The sequence below is a fragment of the Drosophila grimshawi genome, unplaced genomic scaffold (assembly GCF_018153295.1).
Source record: "Drosophila grimshawi isolate 15287-2541.00 unplaced genomic scaffold, ASM1815329v1 contig_848, whole genome shotgun sequence".
NCBI classification, from domain to species: Eukaryota; Metazoa; Arthropoda; class Insecta; order Diptera; family Drosophilidae; genus Drosophila; species Drosophila grimshawi.
In genome coordinates this window covers 14,404,249-14,428,986 of record NW_025063692.1, presented here as the reverse complement: position 1 = coordinate 14,428,986, position 24,738 = coordinate 14,404,249, and the positions used below count along the sequence as shown (strand labels likewise).

The following is a 24,738-nucleotide window of genomic DNA, read 5'->3' as shown; positions in this document are numbered from 1 at the left end:
GATAGCTGCCAAAACGATGGCTAATCAATGCAATGCAATGCGATGTGGATGTGGATGGGGATGGCAAGCGATAACGGATCGCCGAAGTATCTTCTCATCATAGAAACACACTTGCAGATGCACACACACACATGTATATATAAATATATATATATAGAGGAAAAGAGGAAAAGTGTCGCATTGACACAATTGCGTACAATGCGTATGCTTGAGTGCCCCCCAAGTGACAGGATGTGTCAAGGATATCCCGCTGCGAATAAGTTTTTCATACATTTTGCGCGTCCGTCATGTGTGAGAGTGTGAGTGTGAGTGTGTCTAATTTTTCCGCTTGCCAAAATGATAAATGCGATTCGGTAGCAGTCAATATTCATTGATCTACAGCAGCAACAGCAGCAGCAGCAGCAACTTCAAATGGTGGTGTCACCATTCAGGAAGCCCAAGCTTGACACATGAAACGTCCTGTTTCGATAAGGGCACCAAAGTAAAAGAATACCCATAAAAATGATGACAATGATGCTAAACGAACTTTGTATACGCTCAACAAAGACTCTATTTCATATTGTATCGTTTTAAGGAATTCGAATGCGAAACAAGTAATCAATAGTGCTCGACTCATTGATACCCTATACACAGTTTTATGCTGCTTAATAAAAACATAAGAATTAGTAGAAATTGGACACCTTACAAAGTAGAGTCCACCTGCTCACTTATGTATATATATATATATATATATTATATATATTTAATTATGAAGTTGGGAAACTAAGAAATTGTTCCTTGGCATGCTTTAAGTTATAGTGGTCAGATATTGAACATTTTTCACCAAAAAGGTAAATGACTAAATGTAAACAAGAACGTTTTTCATACAAGTACCGATTTATCGACCGATTATTCCTATCGGAGCCATGCGATATCCTGTAAGCTACCATTGAAACTTTCCCATCTGAATGAAGTTCTTGTTGTTGTGCTAAATCCGAACGTTTTGAGTAGGTAATCTACAGCAATGCTCATCTGCACCAAAAATTGTTGCATAGCGTCAATTAATTAAAGCAACAAAAATAAACAAAATCAATATATGAAGTGCTTGATTGCTTCCAGCTCATACGATTAAATCCATGCAACGAACTCCACACAAACTTTATCTAGTGTGTGGGTGTGCCCATGTGTGTGTGTGTGTGTGTGTGTGTGTGTGTGTGTGTGTGTGTGTGTGTGTGTGTGTGTGTGTGTGTGTGTGTGTGTGTGTGTGTGTGTGTGTGTGTGTGTGTGTGTGTGTGTTTAGTAAGCTCAAGTACACTATTTGGATATTCAATCGCAAACAGCAAACAGCAAACATATATGAGCACAATTGTGCTTAACTGCAGCCGCACAGTTGTTTTTCTCCTAATGACGTCCTGGGATATAAGGGGTCCTGGTTCTGGTTCTGGTCCTGGTCGTGGTACTGTTCCTTTTGCGCTGGCCCTGGTCCTGTTCGCCGCCAGCTATTGTTGTGCAGTTTATGGGGCGCTGGTTATATTTTTTTATGCATTTTTTATGTATATCGAGTATATGAATTTGTTGTTACGTTGTACGACAAGTTCATAAAAAATGCAAACTCGCTGCTTCAAATAAAATGTTTGTATATTTCTCACTCTTTGGCGAGCACCCTCGCTTTTAGCAGTGATTTATGCATTGAACACTTCTTTTTGTTGCCATTGTTGCTGTTGCTTTTTGTTGTTGTTGTTGTTGTTGTGTTTGCGCATTGGCGCCATGTTTTGGTTGGTACCGGTTATCGAACACGCCGCTGACCGTGCGGCATCCATTTCCGTTTCCGCCACCTTTTTTTGTCTCGCTCCCCATTGTTGTATCGCCATCATCACTGTTGGCCACATAAAAAACTTTATGCAAATTGCATGCCAGTCCAGTCCATTTTTTCACAGCGCTGTTATATGTCCAACTTACACAAGTAGTTTGTTTTTATTCAAGAGACTGAAGTGTTGTTTGTCGAGTGTCTGCCAACAAGGAGCATATGCCTATAAAAACAAAAAAAAAACAAACTTGACAGTATCCTTTGTCTATCAATGAGTGCCAACTACTACGACTACTTTGACTACCACTGCCACCACAACTATTCCACGCAATAAATCACAATTGCAATTTTAGCACTTTTTAAAATAGTTAAGCACGCATTGATTTGAATTTTGTGTAGCTAACAAATTTCGTGGTAAACCATTCTTAACCCACACCAAATAGTTTATAATGCTGCATTGTATGAAAATGATTTTTATATACATATTCAATACGGCTTACTTATATTGATTATTATTAACATGTAAATGGCACCAAATGTTGTCTTTTGTTGACTGAGCTCCACTTTATCTAGCTGGTATCTGCTTGTTAATTTTAATACACTATTTTTCTGTCAAAACTCTTAGTATTATCAATAAATAAGCATTGTGTTGATGAGAATTTGCAAACATAAGAATTGTGATTTGAACAGATAGTTTAAAGAGGAAATAAAATAAATAAATTGTCACTCGACTAATTGTTGCTATGACAGCTGTATGCTATAGTTGACCGATCCGTTCTCCGATATGGTAAAAATCAAACTCACATATTTATAATATCTACTGTAAATGCTACTTTCAGTAATCAATTAAAATCATTTAAAATTCTAACAAATTCTACAATATATATGTATTAATATAAAACATTTAGGGATACCAGCTAAAAGTGAAGATAATACATAAATAATACACATATATTATATACGTATATATATATATATATATATGCCTCAATGTTTTAGACATCTGATAAGAGGGAGAACAGAAATTGGGCCCACACTTTTGTTGGCACTTTCAGAGACAGAGACATTATTGCTTGGTATCTTGGGGCATGCGAACACTTTGTATTTGTAAGTGTTTCGGTCGTAAATTTGAGCATATTCCCACTTCATTATTGTTGTCGTGGCCGTGGCTGAAGTTTTGTTACATGCATAAATCAAAATGTTGATTTATAATCATTGCAAAAAGACACACGCACACACAAACAAATAAACACTTACAAGCATAAAATGCTTAGACCTGTCGGCCACATGTCAACCAAGTAACAATGTTTTTGGCCGGTCTTGGCTAGCCTACGTCTCGGAATTATGGAGCTGTGTGCACGTACGTTGGTGTGCAAGTGTGTATGTACACCATTGGCATGGGAGTAGGAGCTGGAAACCTGGAAACCGGCAACGTAATTGTTGGCGCACACGTCAGTGTCAGACATTTTCGAGGCAATAGCAATCTAACAAATGGATCACAACAAACAAATCAAACAAAAAGAGAAAGAAGAAAAAAACCACAAGTAAATGAATTTGTGGCGCCACTGCAGTCATAAGACATAACAGGATAAGCGACAAAGGATACGCCAAGCGAGGGCAGCATTAAAATCACACCAAAAAGCAGGCGCAACAAATCGATTTGGGACTAGCAGAAAGACCAAGCCGAGACCCAAATAAACCCAGTCAGGCTCGATTCTCGATTCTTGCAGAAGTGCTAGAATAAGAAGAACAAGAACAACAACAACAAGAATAAGAAGCAGAAAATGTTGAAGAAGAAGAGGAAGAAGGGAGAAAATTAATCAATTCGCAACACCGCTTTTGTGCTCATCATGAAAGAATACATGAGCCGAGCGGCTTAAGTGGGCGTGGGCGAACTTTAAGGTATTGCCCATGCCACAAACATTAAAATGCATTTTAATACCATTTTTTTGAATATCCAGCATTCACATTTTCCCACATCGGGTTAGTCGATGGCATTGTTATTGCAGCCCATCAAAAATAATGGTTAATTTATCAAAATAATTAACTACTTAGGAAGTATCTTGGAGTCGACTCTAGTAAAAATATGATATATTTCTATTGAGATAAAAGTCTGATCCTTTCGTACATATTACAGTTACGTTTTTGAGGAAAATAAACTATGAAATATTTGATATATCACGCCACAGGGTATATCCAAGTCTAGCACAATGTATTACCGCATTTATACTTGAATTTTTATTTTGCCTATGGATATATGGGAAGGAGTTGGGGTACATGAAATAGGAAGCACATACGCGTGGGCAATGGCCAATGTGAAGAGTGGGCGTACGTGGGCGTGGCATATTGATAATGTGAATCGGTAAATTTGACATAAACAAATGCGCTAAGCGCGAAACAATAAAATCAAATTAAGTGCAACGCAAATGCATAACAAAACCAAACTCAAAACGCTGACGTTCCTCTCGCCGTACGCACACACACACACACACCCCCATACACACACACACACACACACATATGTCCTGTATATGTGTAAGTGTCTGTGCATTTCCCTTTAGTGGCGAGTCGCTCTCCAAAAAGAGTGCCAAGTCATTGTGGGGCCATTAGCGGCACAAACCTGGCGTTCGTCCGTTTTTGGTCCTGTTCGTTCCTTCTCTGCTTTTTTTTCCTTGTTTTTTTTTTTTTTTGTGTGCTGTCAGCATGAAAAGTGGAAAATTTATTGACTGCACATATGTCGCAGTTTTCTTTTGGGTTACATTTGCCATTGGCTCCTGCTACGCTGCTCCTTTGTTACAGTTGTTGTTTGGTTTTCAGTTTCGGGACGCCTAATACACACACACTGAACAATTCAATTCGATAATAACTAGCCGAGCACATAATAACACACAACAAATAACGTTGTACAATACATACATACATATATTTTAATTTGTATGCCACAGATGTCAACAATGAGGCATTCACCGTCTAGCTGATGATAGAGTTGTTGCTATTGTTGTCGGCCACTTGGCCACTTAAGCAGGCGAATCCCCCAAAAAAACAGATTCACATTCATTGGCTTGAAGTGTGACTGTTATGCTTTAATGTGTGAGGCATTGATTTAGTCACGTCCTGCAGCGATGGCAACTGCCAACTGAATGCCTTGTCAAAGGTGGTTCAATCAAAACCACAACACATTTATACATACTGTGTATGTAAGCGATTCCTGTTCGATTGTGGCCTTGTGTATTCGTTTTTGCCAAACTATTTTTTTTTTTTTTTTCGCCCAGAGAAAGAAAACGCAAGCGAGGCAAGTAAACCACAAGCAAAACTTAACCATATGTTGTAATAATTTTTAAATGAACAAACAGCCACCACAACGTCAAAAACAAAAGAGCCACCAGACAGCCAACATAGCCAACACAGCCAACAAGCAACAACCAAAACAACAGAAACCAAATGCACATAAATTAATAATCACCGATGACCATGTCATCCACGCCCACTAAAAAGACCGCAATCAGCAGAAGAAAAAAAAGAAACCAAAAAAAAAAAAAAAAAAAGGAAAAAATGATGAAAAATGTAGGAGAAAAGAACACTGAAAAGAGGGCCTGGCGGTAATGCGGTGAAGGAAAGTGAAAAGTGAAAAACTAAACACGGGCAAATGTTAAACATTTTCTAGTTAAGTCATGTCCTTTGTCTGAGGATCTTTGAAAGCGCATTTTATGTTTTGTTGGACCCTTGGACACGCTTGCTTAGTACAACAAAAAAAAAAGAAAAAATGAAAGATGAAAGATGAAAGAATGCTCACTCGCCTAAGCAGTGATAATCTCAACTCAATTTGCTGTTGCTGTCCTTGTGTCCCGATGTCAATGCTGCTGTTGCTGCTGGTGCTGCTGCTGCTGGTGGTGTAGGTGCTGTCAGGATCAGGAGACCGTGCGCTGTAACTTCAAACTCGATTCTATGGAAAAGGGCGGTCTCCGTTCCTCTGTAAGATGAAACACAAAGTGCGGCCGGGCAACTGTCAAGTGGTTGTATAACATTTTTATTATTTATAATTTCAATCAAAATTAGAGCGATCAAGTGGATTTCACCGAGTCGCTCGCACCACTTGAAGAAGCGTGTCACGAGAGAGTTCTTGCGGCTTCTTACCCACTCGACGAGTAAACCAGGCACCAAAGCCAATTCTACTCCCTCTCTCTCTGTCATGTAGTGGACCGACCGCTCCCGATTGCTAAGTACGTGTGACAATAATTGCGAGAGCATCTTAACTCTGCCCCTAAGTGTTCCAATGGACAATCTATGGATCGTAGGTGGTGTCAGTTATCGCCAAATTCGTAGAAAGTTATTGAGTCTTACACAAGTGCCACTCAGTGGCAAGGCTCGGCAAATGAGTAGTTGTCTATTTCTCAAACATGTCTATTTAATGTTCGTTTGAGAATAACCAATCAACCAATATCTCAAATATATGATGAGTATAATCATTTTTATTATTATTATTGATAAGCTCAATGAATGTTATGGGCTCATGCTAAAAATCAAATATAAAATAATACAATTCCCATCTATAACTGTTTTCCTAGTAAGTATCAGAGGAGGAATAATATGTTTATATATATTTATATAATTATAAAGTGCATCGAGGAATAAAGAGTTGTGAATACATTTAAATATAAAATTAATAATATCTACTTCTTCTTTTAACTTTCAACTAAGATGCGATTGGTATACAAAAAGGCCGTACTGAAAGGAAGACCAAATTCCCCCAAAGCACAGCCTGTTGCAGGGACGCTAAGATCGGTTGGTCGATCTTGAATGTTTGTTGGTGTTGGCGCATTTGCATTGATTTATGTTTGGGGCATCAATCAAAATGAAAATGGGGCGGGCGCCAAGAAGTGGAACTATTGATCGATCGATGCGCTGGCGAGTTGAGCAAACGGTATAGTTGACAATGGTGGGGCAAGCCGCAGGGGTCCACCTGGGGTAAGCAAAAGGTGTGGATGAAAGCTTCACACGAGCGTTAATCATACGACTCGTTGACCGCAAGCTACATTTTTTGGTTATTTTTAGTGCGTTTTTCAGCCACCTCCTACTTGACCACATACACACAACACATACACACACACACACACACACACACATACGTAGCTGTGTTGGGCCCACGGTGCATACTAAATAGCGAATAAATCTGATTGATTTATAACTGGAGTTGTGGCTAGCCTGTGGCCTAAGTGCCGAAGGGGGAGCCACAATACGACTTTAACTTGAAGTCCGACTGGAATTGGGGCCCTGAACTCTCGCTTTAATGATGATAAATGATCATGTTATGATTTGTTAATTTTTCTTCAAGTCGTTTTTTTATTTTCCTACTTTTTTTTTGTGTGTTTTTTTTTTTTTAATTTTTTATTTTTATTGCGTGTAAAATACAAATACCTAGCGAGTAAGTTACGAGTAGTTATGTTTTGCTTTGGCTTTCTGTTTTCGGTCAGTTAATGGCTCAACAAATTTTAATTTTGTCGATGTTTTGTTTTTGTTATGTTTGCTGTTGCTGTTGCTGTTGCTTTTGCTGTTGCTGCCCATTTACTTCTCTGATTTTTTTCTCATTTTTTTTTTTGAAGTATCTGCGTTGGGCGAAAGTGTAATTTTAAGTATGGGTTACCCCCATCAGATGAGCGATACTTCGACATCGGCTAAACAATTGATTTAGTCATTCACACGACGGCTCTAAATATTGCCCAGTTACTACCCCAATTAGCCCTTAGGTGGTCAGCCCATTTGATAAATCAATAAGCGGCACCTGCTCAGAACTCAGATGCAAGCAATTTAAGAGTTCGCATTGCAACTAATTAATGCAAATAAATAAATTGGCTAAAATAGTATAAATAAAACAACAACAAAAATAAACAGAAATATGTTAAATAATAAACATTGGTTTTTAGTTTTGAATTTTTTTTATTATAATTTTGTGTGCTTGTTTTTTTTTGCGTTTTTGTTCTTGTTTATATAATTTATCTTAAAGACAATTAACAAATATTATTATATATGTATATATATATATGTATTTTAGATCATGGATAAATATGTACATACATGCAAAAAAAATTGACTTAATCTATGAAAAAAAATGTGGTTAAAAAAAATCATCTTAAATGTATTATTGAATTTTATTTTATTTTTTTTTTTTGTTTTGTTTCGTTTTATTCATTCATAAAGTTATATATATATTTTGTTTTATATTATTTTTATGGTTTTACTTTACTTAATAACAACAATTTAGGTCACTATCGAGACAAAAACTAGAGGATATCGGTTTACATTTTGGGATTGATTAGAATGCATTATTGGGGAGTGTTTTCTCTGCACACATATATATATATATATATATAAATATTTATATATACATGTACTATATGCAAGAATATGGCGGTTTCAACCGACTTCGCTCATTAAAAAAAAAAAAAAAAATTTCGAATCGAATTGGATCGAATCGAGAACATTAATATATAAAGTACTAATCATAATCTTTCGATATTTCAGTTATCATAATTTTTTCAACAACAACAAGGATTAAGGATTCAGATTTAAGGTACAAATCCGCAGTTATGCTAAGTCTAATCTAGGCAGTGGCATGCGGATGATAAGCGGCGGTCCACGCATTATGATGATGATGATGATGGGCGTGGGCATGGGCGTGGGCGTGTGCATGGGCATGCGCCTGGGCATGGGCATGGGCGTGGGCGTGGGCATGGGCAGCATGATGGTGGTGTGCAGCATAGCCATAGCCAGAGCTGCTGGCAAACTCAGCCGGATAACTGCCGGCATACTCCGACTTCATGGGCGCAATGAGGCCCGTATATGCAGCGGCCGCAGCAGCAGCAGCATTCGAATTGTTGTTGCTGTTAACACAATTGCTGCTGCTGCTGCTGCTTTCGCTGGCCCCGCTCGCCAATCCGGACATGGTTAATCCATACTCGGACGCCAGCTGCGATTCACTCTGCATGGCAAGCGCCGCATAATGTTGCGTCTGACTATTGCTGCTGCTACTGCTGCTGCTGCTGTTGTTGTTGCTGTTGTTGTTGCTGTTGTTGCTGTTGTTGCTAATGCTGGAATTTGTTGCGGATCTAGCCGATGTGGGTCTGGCATTTGCTGAGGTAGTTTGATTCTGTTCCATGGCACGATTATTATTAGTATTGCTGTTGGTGGCGCTGCTGCTGCTGCTGCTGCTGGAAGTATTGTTGGTGGTGCACCAGGGCCCATAGCTGTTGCTGGTGCTGCCGCCGCTGGGTGCATCGCTCTGTTGCTGATGGGGCTGGAATAGTGGCGGCGGTGGTGGCAGAGATGCAACTCCTGCTGCCGCCGCTGTTTGCTGATACAGATTCGCATACGGTGCATAGCCCAAGGTGCTTGCTGACTCTGGCTGTTCCTGCTTGAACTGCACACTGCTCGCTGGCGTTGCCGTCGATGCTGCTACTGCTGCTGCTACTGCTGCTGCTGCTGCTGTTGCTGTTGCTGTTGTTGTCTTCGTCTTTTTGCCGCTGGACAACTTATCGGTTTTCTCCAGCTTGATGGCTGCCGCCTGCTCCTTGGCCTCGGCGGCGAGTGCCTTTTTCGTTTTCTTATCCTTAAAGTGGGTCTTCTTGTGCTTGCTGAGGTGATCGCTACGCGAGAATTTCTTCGAGCAAATGGGACAGGCGTATGGACGATAATTGGTATGTGTGCGTCCATGCCGCTGAAGCTCATCGGAGCGCGAGAAGCGCTTGCCACACGTCAAGCAGAGAAACGGACGCTCGCCCGTATGCCAGCGCAGATGGGTCTTTAGATGCGAGGCCTTACCGTACAATCGCTCGCAGCCGGGTATATGGCAGATGTGCTGTTTGCGTCCACGTTCATCGGGTCCAACGATCGGCGGCAGGCCGCTCATCTCGTTGGTGCAATTGGGGCAGGTACAACGAACGGAGCGACGTTGCAGTTGTGTCTGGAAGGCGATGTCATCGAAATTGAAGCTGGGATAGCTTTGCGATGACCATGGCTGATAGAGGCGCTCCTGGTGCGAGAACCAAGCGGCCGATGCCGATGCTGCAACACTGCCCACTGTTGCCACATTGCCATAATAATCGGATGCGTATTGCGCATACGGAAATTGAGTTCTGCAAACGGAAACGGAAGAAACCCAAAAAACAAAAAACAAAAACGGAGGCAACAAATTAGCGGCATGTTAATCTAAATCATGTTAATCAAATCGGAGCAAAGAGCTTTAACGGGATTATCCTCGAATGGGTGATTGATAAGGGAAACGAAAATGAAAATTGAACCTACCTGGTTGGCAACGCCGTGTAGGCAGCCGTATTCCAGCCGTAGGCAGCACTTGCCACTGCTGCAGCACCCAAATCAGCAGCAGCAACTGCTGCCGCTGCTGCCGCCGCTGCCGACGAGGATGAGGCGGTGGACGAGGACGAAGAGGAGGAACCGATAATGCCTGCGGCCGGCGGACTGGCGGATATCGAAGCAAACGATTGCGCTGGCGATGGAAAAATGCTGGGCGACACCGATGCCGATGAGGCAGCCGACTGTGATATGCTCGAATTGGGCGATGCACTGCCCGTGGATGATGCCTGCGGCGGATATTGCATTTCCATTTTCATTGCCGGCAATGCCGTTGTGGCAGCGGCAACGGATGCATTCGTCTGTTTGCCGTAGAGTGCCGCCAATGGGGAGCTTGTGGCATTCGCGGAGGCGGACAGCAATGTGGCGCTAATGAAATCATGACTCGGTTGCTGTTGCAGTTCCTGATGTTGTTGTTGCTCTTGCTGATGCTGCTGCTGCTGTTGTTGTTGCTGCTGCTGCTGCTGTTGCTGTTGTAGTTGCTGTTGTTGTTGTTGTTGTTGCTGCTGCTGTAATTGCAGCTGCTGCTGCTGTTGATGTTGCTGATGATGCTGCTGCTGTTGTTGATGTTGTTGTTGTTGTTGCTGCTGCTGCTGTTGCTGCTGCTGTATTGCTGTTGGCTGAGACAGTGCATAGGGATTCAAATAATTGCAGGTGGCGTCAATCATGTTGGCAATTTTAATGGCTGCTGTTGCTGCTGCTGTGGCTGCTGCTGCTGCTGCTGTTTATTGGTGTTGATAATTTTTGGCCGACTCGTTGCCGATTTATTTACTTTTGTTGTTCTTTTCTTTTGCCTTAGCAATTTTCGCACATTGCCGTTTATTGATACAGTTTGAGTTCGCTGTTATAATTATGGCACGCTTTTCACTTAGATATTGTTTTGCTTATGGTAGATACAAACGCACACAGATACAGATACATCTATATAATAATTATAGCCTTACTGTGCCTGTTATTGTTGTTTGTTCGTTGTTGTTTGTTGTTGTTTGTCGTTTGTTGTTGTTTTCTCTTGAATAATTATCAACACAGTGCGATGCAGCGATGACGTCGATGTCGGCGCTATTGTCAATAATAATTTTCGCTCGAGCACAAGTCGATTTAATTGCACACAAAACAAATTCGAATTCCGTACACACTAATAAGTTCGCACACTCGCTTCTCGCTTAAACTGTTGGCGGCTGGCTTCGTTTTTTGCTTATTTCTTTGCGCTTTTGCTTTACTTTTTTTCTTTTATTTTATTTTTTGCTGTTTGCTGTTTGCTGTTCGTCTTTTCGGGCGACGATGACGATGGGCAGTAGAGACGAGGGCGCGAGGGGATTCGTTGGGCTGTGTGTTTGTTGGTCAGTCTCAGTTCGGTCTTCTTGGCCTCAGTCGCTGCGCTCGAGATACAACCACCGGTAATTATCGTTGTCGACTGAATTCCAAAACGCAGCGAGAGAGTCTAACAACGTACAAAACGAATCACTGATGACGGCAGCAGGCAGCGACAGCGACGCTAGCAGCGACTCGTGCTGTGCTCTTCACTCGCAAGCTAATGTGCGCCATCAACTCGCCTGGTGGTTGCTACCTCCGCTCTCGCCCGCTTAGTCCATCGCCACAGCGTTTGCTCTTTATCTCGCTCGCTCACATTAGCGCGCACACTCTTCTCTGTTTTCTTTTTCTTTTTGCATTGTTATCTTTGTTGTTGTTGTTGTTGCTAGGCTATTTGGCCCGCAGGAGTTTTGTTTTAATTTCTATGTGTGGGTTTGTGTGTCAAAGCAATTGGGTGAACACTACTCGTCTGTGTTGCTGTTGTTGTTGTTGCTTTGTTTTTCGCTGCAGCCGCTCATATTGCTTCACTCTGCTTCTTATGATGATGCCAAAGATCAGTTTGTAGGTGAACACAGCATTCATACCATATATGTACTTATGTATGTATGTACATCTATATTTATTTTTATATCTATTAACATATATATTTATGTGGCCTTGTCTCGACGAACTTCAGTTGAAACTTGTCATTATATAAGAAACGCATTGCAATCGAGATTTGAATTTAAATTTGTGCTCTATAAAATATGCCTTTAACCGTTTTCTATTGATTTTTAATTGTTAACAAATTTGTCTTTTTCCAAGTGTGAAAAGAACTTATGCAATATTAACATGCAAAGCTAAATGACTAGTGTTAGTTAATAATTAATAATATAATTAATCCTAAAAATTTATTTTATCTATGATATTTTTATTTATAATTATACACGCATTTTAACAATTATTTATTTATCAATTTGAATAAATTGAATTTTAATTGAATGCCATGAATTATGCTTGGAGTATAATAATTTATACATCAAACTAAATTAGTAATTCAAATGGCCAAACTTATTATTTGTTTCGTTTAAAAATTCGTTAACTATTTTATTTACAGCATACACAAAAACATACTTATCAGTTTGACCCAATAAAATTCAATTTCTTTTCACCACATTTAATATTAATGTTCATCGCACGACTACCAATTAAAGGGAATAAAGCGAAATATAACAACAATATATTAAAAAAAAAAAAAAAACAAAGAAAACAAAACAAGAAACATGTTTGTATGTGCAATAAGTCGTCTTGTGGAGGAGCAAAGGAAAAAGACTCAACGCGGCGCACATAATTCAAATATCAATACAATAACAATAAAAACTAATAAATTTGTGGTCGCGGCCCAATGAAATAACTGTATTTAAAGGGGCGTTACCCAAACACCACCGCAGAGCAGAGCGTAACAACAACAACGCCGCCGGTGTTGGCAGAGCTGCTTCAGAGTCTCGCTCTCGCTCTCGTTGTCTCTCTCTCTCTCTCTCTCTCTCTCACTCTCACTCTCGCTCTCGCTCTCTCGCTGTCTCTATCTCTCTTTCGCATGCTCACAAGCTGCCCTTAACTGTGTTTGAGTGCGTGCGTGTGTGTGTGCGTGTGTGTTGCTTTGTTGTTACTTGCTCCTTTTGCTGCTCCTTCCCCATGCCGGCGTCTGCAGCTTTTACTCCTTGGCGGCGACTGAGTTGGGTGCCTTTTATTAAGCGCGCGTCCTTTCATTACGCATACGCAATGTAGCCGAGTCGCGTCACTTTCACAAAGGACGACCTACGTAAGTGTGTATGTATGTAAATATGTATGTATGTATGTATGCATGTGTCACATTTGAAGAAACGGAAGATTCAATTATGTGCAATACACAGCATATATAAATATATTATATATATATATAAATATAGATATATATATATATATAAATATATATATATATATACATAATATATTTATATATATATATATTTATTTATTTATCCACACAGCAGCGCCAGATGGCACTCTTTTGGCTCTCAAGCTCCCACAAGATTTATGACACTCAAGTTGACCAGTCTGACAAACTCACTTGGCACACACACACACACACACATACATATATGTATATATATATATATATATTTATATAGTAAGTAATCAATTAGCAAGTCTACCTCAGTGGCAACAACAACAGTTGCACGCCCATTGCATTTACAAGCCTGTACATACATACATATGTATGTATGTAAATATGTTTGTATGTGCCCCATTCAAGCTCCCGTTCACACCAGTGGGTCAGAGATACAGATACCAAATACATATTAAAGTGGAACGTTACTTAATCTACAATTTTGTCAATAGACAGGCTATACATATATACATATATGTATACACATATGTGAAAAATGTGTAAAAAAATACTTAAATATAGTGCGAAAAATTATGAAACTTGTATTTAAACACAGGCAATAAATGCTGAAATCAAGAAAACATAAACATTAACAAACAAATATTAAAGTCCATAAAAAGTTGTATATTTATTTTTATTACATTTTAATTTAAATTAATCATTGTACATTTAATTTAAATTAATCATTTTAGGAGTAATGGATTAATAGTGAAGTTTTCTCAGCTTCTCAGATATGATGGCTGGTTATTTCTTATCATATTTAGTATTTGGAATATAATATTATTTTAAAGCCTTCGCAGATGAAAAAACTTTTTTTCTTTTTCTTTTTTTTTGCCAAATCGAATTTTTCTTCACATCGAAGTTTTTGAAGAGGTCTCGATTTTATCACGAGAAAAGTAGCTATATTTTTTTAAATGCTTTGAGCAGCTACTCTACTATTATTTTCAAAAAATTACCACATAATTTCTAAACAAGCTTAAGTTGAGCAAATATATAGATTTGTGTTCTTGGCTTAAGCACAAATTGTATTAAATCTCTAGCTAAAATTACATATTTTATTAAGACAGCCTTGTTCGTAAGATGATAACTACTCATTTTGAACCTCATCTAGAATCTAGCAGATTATAAATTCGAATTCTTAATTTCAGATTTTACAGTGTTCAATAAAACAAATGCTTGAATTAAGATACGCAATTCTGTAAATAGGCTGTTATTTTTCTACATTCGTAGATTTTTTAGATTATTTATTATTTTTGATATCTTCAAATAATAAATTAAACATCTTCATACAAATATTTTCTCTTAAATTAAATATTTTTATAATTTAAATATGTTTATAGTATGCCGAATAGTTGAAAAAAGTGCAGGTTGTTAAGTTGATAATACGAGTTAAGAGTTAGTTGCCAATACCTCCAAAGAACAACCCATAACATGTCATATAAAACACAAGTAAAACAGGACTTGCATACATTCATTAATAAATCAATGTAAAAGTGCACAATCTATGGCAACTGCCTCAGGAATTAGGCGTTACACCTCTTTCGATCCCCAAATGCTTTGTTAATCAATTGATTAGCAGCAACATGCCCACCAAACACCAAAGTTAAATCCAGCAACACTGGCACGAGACAAGCCAGGACACTTGAACCACTCCTTAAACGGGGTCCCGGACTGCCAGGCACTTTCAAACTATATGTATAAACATACATATATGTATAATATATAATATATATATAATATATATGTATATATATTTCGCAGTTCAGGTATTCGCCGGCCGCACAGGTAGATCAAGTTTATCTTTCCTTTTGGCTTTTGCCTTTGACTTTTCCACGATTAGCAATAACAGCCAAACAAATCAACAAAGCTTGTAGCTTGGTCTACTTGGATTTTCTGCCAAAATGATATGCTAATCCCAGCCCAGCAAACGGCAATGGCAGCAAGGATTATCCGCTTACCTAGGAGGACGGCCAAACCAGGCGATTCCGCTACAGCCAACAACTTGCACCCAACTGAGCAGATTAAATGAACGCGCCATGATCTCTTTGGTGGTCTCGGATTAAACCGCACCCAGGCCCGGTTCGATATTGTTGGTGCGTTGACCATGCCGATGGGTGGTGGCAGTGGGTGGGAGCTGGGGGCCATAAATGCATAACCCACGTTTTACGATCGCTTAGCAGGAAAAGTCAAAGGATCAATGCATCACAGGATCTGCGGTAATCCAACAAAGCAACAACGTTGTGCATCAACCGTCACCCCTTTTTGGCTGAACCACGATCGATCAGGTAGCTATATATGGCCAACAACTCACAAGTCGCCTCAAATTTTTATCAAATTTGCACATCGCCGGTTCACAGGATAATCTATTGAAGACCCTAACCCTAACCCGTTACCGTTGCCGTTACCATTTACCGTTTACCGTATCGTATAGCATCCCCGATATGCAGCTTTGTGTTAATTGGATTTATGGGATTTTCACATTTAAATCCTTTCACTGTCTGCAAATATTTTGGCCGTTCTGCCGTAGGCTTTCCAAGATTACCGGGTAAATCTAGGGTTTTTTTCGCCAATTGCCGTTGAGCTCTAAAGTCAGAAAATACACCATTGCACAGTTCAGCGATGTCACAAAAAAGATATACGTGTATCTTCAATCGTAAGAACTATATATATATATATATATATATCTATAGAAGTATTCTTGATACGACCTTCAAATCTAAGAATAACATGTAGCGATCGGATTTGATACGGACGAAATTCAAGTGGTCTCTAAATAAAAAATAAAATATTTAACTAACTATTCTTAAAAAAATTAAATACTATTATTGTTATTATTATTATAAATTAAATTTTTTATAAATATATAAATAAATAAATATAAAATATATAAATATATATAGGAGATCAAGCTCAAGACAAACCGAACGAGAAAGATTACTAAATGGGAAATGGTTAAGCAATATTTAGAATTTGCACATATTTTAAAGACTCATTTCATATATTTTTAGTGGCCAGAAGGTCTTAAAAATGAGCATAGATATTAATTGTCCATATTTAAATAGCTAAGCTATTATTTTTTTGGTTTTGCATACCTTGAACAAATTAAAAATGGGCAAAAAGGGTTTATTTATGCCAAAGTATGCAACAGGTGGAAGACGGCAAAAGGCAGATAAGCCCCTTAAACCACATATATATATATATGTATATATATATTTATTTATTTATTATATATGATCTTTATAAGCAAGAGACTATAAGAACTAGATAATTCATTATTTAGAACTAGAATATTATTATTTTATTTATACGATCTCGGGAACTTTAAGAGGTAATTACTTTAAAATTGGATTACGCATGAATTGTGTATCAGTCGATCGGTCGTTTGTCCTTTTGGGCGATTTTTGCACTGCTTCAGGTTGATTAGATGATTCCCGGAAAGATGGTACAACTGGAGGAGGTATTGCGTAATCTGTCACCTGATTTGGGAGTGGCTCAAGCATTTAAATCAATCTCAACAACTGTTCCAATATACGAAAAAAAAAAACAATAGAAAATAATAAGTTGAGAGAGCGCGACTAGAATATACCCTGCATCTTGCTGATAGCTGATTCTTTGAACAAAATCTATATTTATTTATCCGATCGAAATGAATATATTTCATATATCAATTGGTAGGCCATATCTTTTATTGCTATCGAAAGTCGATAAAATATAATAAACTTGATCTGCTTATTATATAGGAAAATGTACAATCTATCGATGCTGATCAAGAACATATATATATAATATATATACTACTTCCCTCTGGCTGCTACACAGTGTGGCCCAACTTGAATCTACCCCTTGCACGCATTTCCATTGGACTGCAGGGTATCGGGAGAACAGTTGGCCGCGGTCTCTATTTGGGTCTCCAGTTCGGAATACGAAGCATGCGCATTTTGCACTAAAAATGTCAACAGCATCAATTTACAGCCGATGGATGCGGCTGCTGCCGCAAAACAGCAGAAAGAGTGCCGAAACAAGAGGTTTCTAACACATTCCAGGAAATCACTTGACAAACATCTCCCAAAAACTCGCGCACACTTGTTCGCTGCAGCTAGCCAAGCCAGGCCAAGCCAGGCCAGGCCAGGCTGGCCACTAAGGAACTGCAACAACAAAAAATAAAATAAAATAAATGAGAGACGCCGCCGATACATACACATATAAATAGGGTGTCGAAATGATAATCAGTTGAGCGCCCCGCGGTGGGATCTCCTTCCCATTCCCATTCCCGTTCCCATTCCCTCTGATCTTGCACCGCACGCCCCGCTGTGCGCCGTTCGTTGCTTGTGTGCCGCATCGAAACGGTGGCAGTGGCACTGGCAGTGGCAGTGGGAAAATTGTATATTCCCTTTTGCAAAATAGGAGCATTCAAGTAAAAACAGAAAATCGACAGCAAAAAGTGGACAAACGAAGGCGGCAGATCCAAGTCAAAAGCAAAACTGGCGCAAAACTGGCACACAAAAGACCACAAGACAATGCCACATTAATTGGTCCAGCTACAAATTGCAACACGTTGACGTTGCAAGCCACTGCCGACCTGTCGCTCTCTCTCTCCGTCTGTCTCTCCGTCCGTCTGTCTGTTTGTCTTGCACTCTCCCCTTTCACTGACTGCCTGGTTAGATGTGGGTTGCACCGATTAGCTCAGCTGTTTCGCCTTATTCAATTTGCCGCGTGTCAAACCGGAATTGCAATCAGAATCAGAATCGGAAACGGAAACTAAATAATCCAAATTTGAAGTCTACAGTTTTTGTAGTCCCTCCTTGGATAGCTCAGCTTGTTCAGCTTCAGAAAGTATATTCCTAAAAACCAGCATACAAATTTCGAGCATGTTTTTTCTTATATTTTTTTTGATTTAACTTTTTTATTATTATTAAACACACACATAAACATTTTAGATGGTTTAATTCTCATTTCTTTGTCGTTTGAGTCACTTTTCAACTTAACCAAATTTTATCTAATTTTCTAGTTTGCACAAAACAAACGGACATGTTCAGATCGAATCGGCGCTTGATCCTTATATATATATATATATATATATATATACCTTATGTAGTTGTAGATGCTTTCTTCTGCCTGCTGAATACCATTAAAATTCCGTAATTTTCGCACTTTACGTGCCAGAATCGAGATCGAAATTCGATTCGGTTTGAGACCCTGATCTAAATACATCCACTAAGCCAAAGATTGTATTAGCTCATTAGCCTCATTAAAGAATCAGGCAAATATGTCAGAATCAGTCTTAAATGAGAGTGGTAACAAGGCATAGTAAAACTGACTTAATTCCACAAGTGAACACTTTTCAGGCAGTCGATGAATATCCTCTTACGTTGCAGCTGGGCGTAGCCGATTGCGAAATACTCTGATGCCAATAATAATAATACCATCTGATAGCAGGTACAGATAGCCGCAGAAGAAATGCGGATCTTGGAAGTAATTTTCCAGTAGTAATCCATCCTTTGCATTTTGGGGGCGGAAGTGGGCTTGTTCCAAAATTGTACGAATTTTCAGAGGATGTATCGATTTACTCCAGCAGGTGTATCCCTTTTGGGGAGGCGGAGTGGGCGTGGCCATCCGATGAGAGTTACCAGTAACATACTATATTGATTTACGATTATCGATTCTTATCGATTTCCTAGCCACCTAGTGGAAATAGCACTTCTAAGTTTCAAGTCGCTATCTCGAAGGGTGATTTTTGTGAATTGGACTGGATCCTCCTCCTCCTCCTCCCTCTCTCTCTATCTGTGGCTTGGAACAGAATTTAAAGTTGAATCGCACATTCTTTACAAAAACTTAGAAAGAAAAAAGGACACAAAATAATTTATTCCCTTTGGGAAATTTGTGAAAAATGTTAAGAGAAATTTATTTGAAAATGTTGTGGATTGAGACATTTTATTTATTATGTTCAGCGCCTTATCTGAAATATAACTAAAAAAAATTTATGTTCAGCAAGGAAACGAGCTTGTTTAAATTCCTAAAATAATATTAAATATATATAATAATATGGCCGCTTTGAACCATTTTGAATTTAAGCGTATTCACACAGATGTCGCTTATTATTTGAAGCATACTTTCAGGGACTGGATGAGACACCGCACAAGAGCTAAGTGATATGATATGACTGCATGAGCAGCTGTTCACGCATGCTTGCCGCCTTGCCGCCAGATGGCGCTTAATGTGTTAAGCAAGTCGTTTTTGGTATTTTCAGAGTATTTTACATTGGCCTCACACAAGCAGATACAAACATAATGCAAAACCCGGGAAATTAAAATTCGAATAAAGTATATTTAAATACGTGCAGAATTTGAACTCTCAAAATACAATTGGGACATTTCGGGGAATACAAGTGCTGACGAAATACCGTTTTGTACTATTTAATATTAAAGCATTCAAATGATGTATCAATAGTGAATTTATATTATAATATAAACATCTAAAATGTACATAAATGAGAAATTAGCATTAAGTTGGGAGTGTAAATTCTGAATAGTTCAGGAATAAATATCGATGTGGTTGAAAAGTGTTTCAGCAGTTTTTATTATGGACGTAGTTAAACTATCACTACAGCGATTATAGTTAAATTGAGCAATGCTCCACGGGCAACTCAGACAAGCACTGCTGGAGATCTCCCCTATTTTCGGCCCACTTTGCAATGAGCGAGGCGACAACGTCAAACCAACAGTCTCTTTGACGGCTATAATCGTAAACGATTTGTGCAGGGAATAGCCATGGAAAATAACAGACTTAGGATACCCACCGGTCTATTCACAGGACATTGTAGACTAAGTAGTTGCCTATCTGAATTAGGTATCAGTAGCGAACTATGCCGGTTTTGTGGATATGGGGATTAGTAAACAAAGAAAAGATGTCGTATACTGAGGATGCATGTTCTGAGTTCAGAAGACATGGAAACCATCAACCCGACAAAGATTGTTGCATTGAAGAACTGGCGTTGATGAAAGATCCAAAAGTTCAGAAGGGGACACAATAGATCTGACAGGTCGCAGTGCATGAGTTCAATAATAATAACCAATGTAATGGAGGTCGCAGTGCATGAGTTCAATAATAATAACCAATGTAATGGAGGTCGCTTTTCATCGCTTTCCCTAAAATTAACAATGTTATTTTAATGAATCTTACTAAATATGTGCATATACCTACATCTCCCCAAAATTCGTGAATCGATTTCCATTCATCATTCGATTCACCTTCGAAATCGGGAGAGTTCTTTGAGGACTTTGTGCAAAACATGAATTGAATAAATTCTAAAATAATTGACTGCTGATTGCAGTTTCCGGAATGGCATACCCGTTTTAATGGATGCCCACACATTGAGCAAAATGAACTCGAATAGGGCTAACTTCATCCGACTCCACACACATCAACTTGTTGTCTTTGTGAAGCCTGCTCAAAATGGAATCATGCAAATGCAAAATTAACAAATCTGTTTGTTTTTCTAAATCACTTTCTGTGTCTACACACCAGTCTCTTACGATGACGACGAGCTTGGAGCACGGCCAACAATAAAATATTATTATTTTGCACTTTATACTGCAGCGCGTCCATTTTTTGCTTTTGCTTCTCGCATTCTTACATCTGCGTAAGAACACAACACTGGTCGTGTCAACGGCAACGTTAACCAACACACACAGCTGTTCAAATGCGACGAATGAATGAATGCCACTCACTCGCAGTGCCTGCCAACAACGTTATCGCTACTTCGTACACTTTCTATTTACACATATCGAACCAAATCGACCAACCGCCACACATAACAGCGGCGTTAGAAAAAATGAATACATAAATGAATTTTAAGGTTGTTAAAAATCTCAAATTCAAAATGAAGATGACTTCAGAAGTCTTGAGTCTCATTGCAAAGTGCAAAATTTAAAGCTACCTGACGTCAACTGTATTTGTGTGCATTTAATTTACTTTCGATTCCAAATTTATCCAGTTGACAAGCAATGTATGCATTTAATTTATAGTTGTGCTTTCTATGGCCGGCTCGTGAGTAGAGATGAGCAAAATTCGTGATCATACACGAGCTAAATCAGCGTAAACATGAATATTTAAATATACAATATGGCATATATATATATATAAGTTAAATATGAAATTCATTTTCGCACTCTATATAGTATGCTTACGTTGAGATATCTTTATAATCGAAGTACATTATAAAGAATTCCGTCTATCCTAGACTTAATAGTTACTTCCCATAAGCGAATACAATTTGCGTGGATTTCTGTAGTAGTTATGCAAGTAATAATACATATGTACAAGTACATAGAGAAGTAAATATCGAGTGTATACATTAGATAGTTGAAGTGAGCGAGTACCGTCTAAAATACAATAGACAACAACAAACACGAACCCATCGCTAGTCGCTATGATTGTGTACGCGGTGTCTGCCGAGTTGCGTTGTTCTCAAAGTTTTGATGCTCTTTATTGTTGTTTAAAAGTAGCATTGAGTTTTTCTGTTTATATATGTACCTATGAATCTTCTATTTTTGAATGGCAACAATCAGAAAATGCCCCTTGCATATAGTTGTTGGCGGTTTCGCGAACATTACAATAACAATTTATTTTATCAAACTACAAAGGAATAGTAAAAGAAAATTGGCGCAATTTACACGGAGCCAGTGATGCTCATTGTGTGTGTATGTATGTATGCATGTATGTGTGTGTGTAAATATTTATTTACGTAGATGCTAATGTGTGCACATGTATGTATTCACATACATAGGTAGCAGGTTTCGTTTGCGTAAAAATTCACCGGATTATTAAAGATAAAAATTCTAAAGTATTGAAAAAATAAGTTTGACACCAAATTCGTAATTTACATTTACTTAAAATGCTTAAGCATTTTTTTTATCGCTCCGAAAATTTCTAGAGCAAATGAATTTCATGCCACTGAACATCGAAGACGGATACTCGCTGGCGACTCTCGTTGAGAGCTAACAGCGCACACTATTTGTTCCGCTCGCACGCCTTACAAAATCTAAACAATATGTATAGTTGTCTGGCCATCCCTGTCTTATCTGTGCTACCGCACAGATATACGTGGTGAAATAAGTGAGTGCGAGTGTGCAATAACATCTCAAAAGCACAATAAAAAAAAAAAAAACAATTTTAATAAATAAGCGGCCGCATACGAATTTGTAGTTGTATAAATAGGCGCGAAATTTTTGTCGCACATGACCATTAGACCATTTCTAGAAATATTGTCAAATTGTTCATATTTTTTTGTGCATTGCTTGTATGGCTGGTTTGTTGCTGGGCGCTGCTGGGCCGCTAGACAAAGATGGGAATAGTAGCGCATCCTAGTACGACGACGACACTGAATTTTGTTTTCAGAATTGAGCAGTGTTAAGCGTTGCCGCCACGGCTGAAAATATGAGCAGACAGCACGCTGCTCAACACTACGTTACTCGCTACTTTGTTATCGGGCGACGCTCGCTCTCTCTCTTTCTATCGCATACAAGCGCACGCCGCTTTGGACGACTGACTCTCTCAGTGAGCGAGTGTGCGCTCTTGTTCTCCGTCGAGTACGCTTACTCGTCACTGTGACCACTAGCTAGCGTTGCTGGTCGCCGTCGTCGTCTGGCACTAACACACAACACAGAGTCACAGTCGTTTCAGCTTCAGTCTTTCTTTCTAGTTCTGTTGCTACTCGTTCGCGAAATCAGTTGACTTTCTGCTGCAACACAAGCGGACTGAAAATTTTTGTTTTAGTGTTGCAAAAAAATTTGTAAAAATTTTTAAAAATCAACAAAAAATGTGAAAAATAAATGGTAAAAATACATAATTAAATAAAAATCCAACAAATATTATAAAATTAAATGCGCCGTAAAAAAAATAATTTTAAAAAATTTAACAAAGTGTCGAAATTTAATACATTTTTTTTTATATTTTTCTTCGACTTTTTTTCGAATTTCGTATTTTGTTTGAAAAAATTAATAATTTTTTTAACAACGTCAAAAAATAAAAATACGCCTACAACACAAAATTTCTGCAATAGAAAACTTTGATACGACATGAAGAAGAAAACGGACGAGCAGCGACACAAAAAAAAAAGGAATATATTTTCTGTCGTCTGTTTTTCTTTCTTTTTCCAATGCTGCTCGCACTCGTTGGCAGTGCCTGTGCTGTGTGTATGCACACCAGTGTGAAAATACCAATACCAAGGCAAACGTTTATTTTGTGCTCTCGCTCTCTACTCGCTACCATTATTGTCTCGTTACCTTTTTATACGTGTGTGTGTGTGTGTGTGTGCAGTGAAAACGTCGGCGCGTCTCGAGCGAGACGCAGTATAAACGTTTATACATTCATGCATGTATATATGTATGCGTATACACACATATCTATCTATCTATATATATATATATACATGTGCGTTGGGCGCGCGCCCTCTGTGTGAGAGTGTGTGTTGCGATGTACTCGCTAAAAATCAGCCAACCTACAGCAGCAATCGTAGCGGCATTCGTTCGTATGCGAAAAAAAGCTTTAAAAAAAGCTTCAGCTGCTGCGAATGTGTCTGGTATGGTATGTGCTCATACTGTTTACTCGCCACAAATCTTTGGCGCTGAAAGCAGCCGATATTCGTTCATATGCATGAATGTATGGGGCCGTCGCTCAAATGCGGAAGCAAAATAAATAGAAACTTCGAATTTTATGAAATGTGCCAGCCACGATTATTGTCTTAATACCAACTTATTAGATGATTTAAACAGTGCTTGCCTTTGTATGCTAAATGTTAAGTGTAAAAAAAATGCGCGCAATTTTAAAGCTGGCGCCGCACTTGTGCACGCTGTTGGCACATTTTGTGCGTGCGTGTTGGCCAAGTAAAAGTGCACACATACACACACGCACACTCGCATTCACACTCACACGCACACACACACACAAATTAAATCATGACACATACAGAGAGAGAGTGAAACACGTAGACGAATGCGAGACGGAGATGGGGCTGAAATATCAGCGAGATGGAGAATACTACGAGCAACAACAAGACCGAAAAACAGAAAAACGGCGAGTTGTCTTCGGTCAGCAGGCGGCAGCGGTAGCCGCTTTCGGATAGGAAGAAAAATAAAAAATAAATAAAAAAAGAAAAACGAAAAATAAGAATTTAAAAAAAAAAAAACATTAGCAATATGTTGCTATATTCTGTGTTGTGCAGTTTTGTGACCGGTGTGTGAGTGGAAACTATGTGTATCGAATGCAAATCTTATAGGTCATTTATGTAGTACGCTTGCATGTGTATATATATGTGTGTGTGTTTAATAAAATAAATATTATGCTCTAATCAAGCCAAGCATCGTTTCAT

The 24,738-nt window shown here is 38.7% G+C and overlaps 1 protein-coding gene and 1 long non-coding RNA gene across 2 annotated transcripts; both read right to left on the bottom strand.

Moving 5' to 3' along the window:
- Nucleotides 1–8,384: 8,384 nt before the first annotated feature.
- LOC6564507 (transcription factor btd) lies at nucleotides 8,385–11,103 on the bottom strand. Its single transcript, XM_001991885.3, has 2 exons — nucleotides 10,085–11,103; nucleotides 8,385–9,915 (listed from the first exon to the last, which is right to left on the bottom strand). Exons 1-2 carry the CDS (start codon nucleotides 10,816–10,818, stop codon nucleotides 8,385–8,387), a joined length of 2,265 nt encoding a protein of 754 aa, XP_001991921.3. The 5' UTR covers nucleotides 10,819–11,103.
- An 8,772-nt stretch (nucleotides 11,104–19,875) lies between these two features.
- LOC116805578 lies at nucleotides 19,876–21,016 on the bottom strand. Its single transcript, XR_004365261.1, has 3 exons — nucleotides 20,892–21,016; nucleotides 20,571–20,813; nucleotides 19,876–20,515 (listed from the first exon to the last, which is right to left on the bottom strand). It is a non-coding gene; the product is annotated as an uncharacterized LOC116805578 (long non-coding RNA).
- Between the last annotated feature and the right edge of the window lie 3,722 nt (nucleotides 21,017–24,738).

Coding starts and splice junctions, on each gene's coding strand:
- LOC6564507 (XM_001991885.3), bottom strand. CDS start 10,818: ATGATTGACGCCACCTGCAATTATTTGAATCCCTATGCACTGTCTCAG. Junction 9,916..10,084: donor TACACGGCGTTGCCAACCAG/GTAGGTTCAATT, acceptor TTCCGTTTGCAG/AACTCAATTTCCGTATGCGC.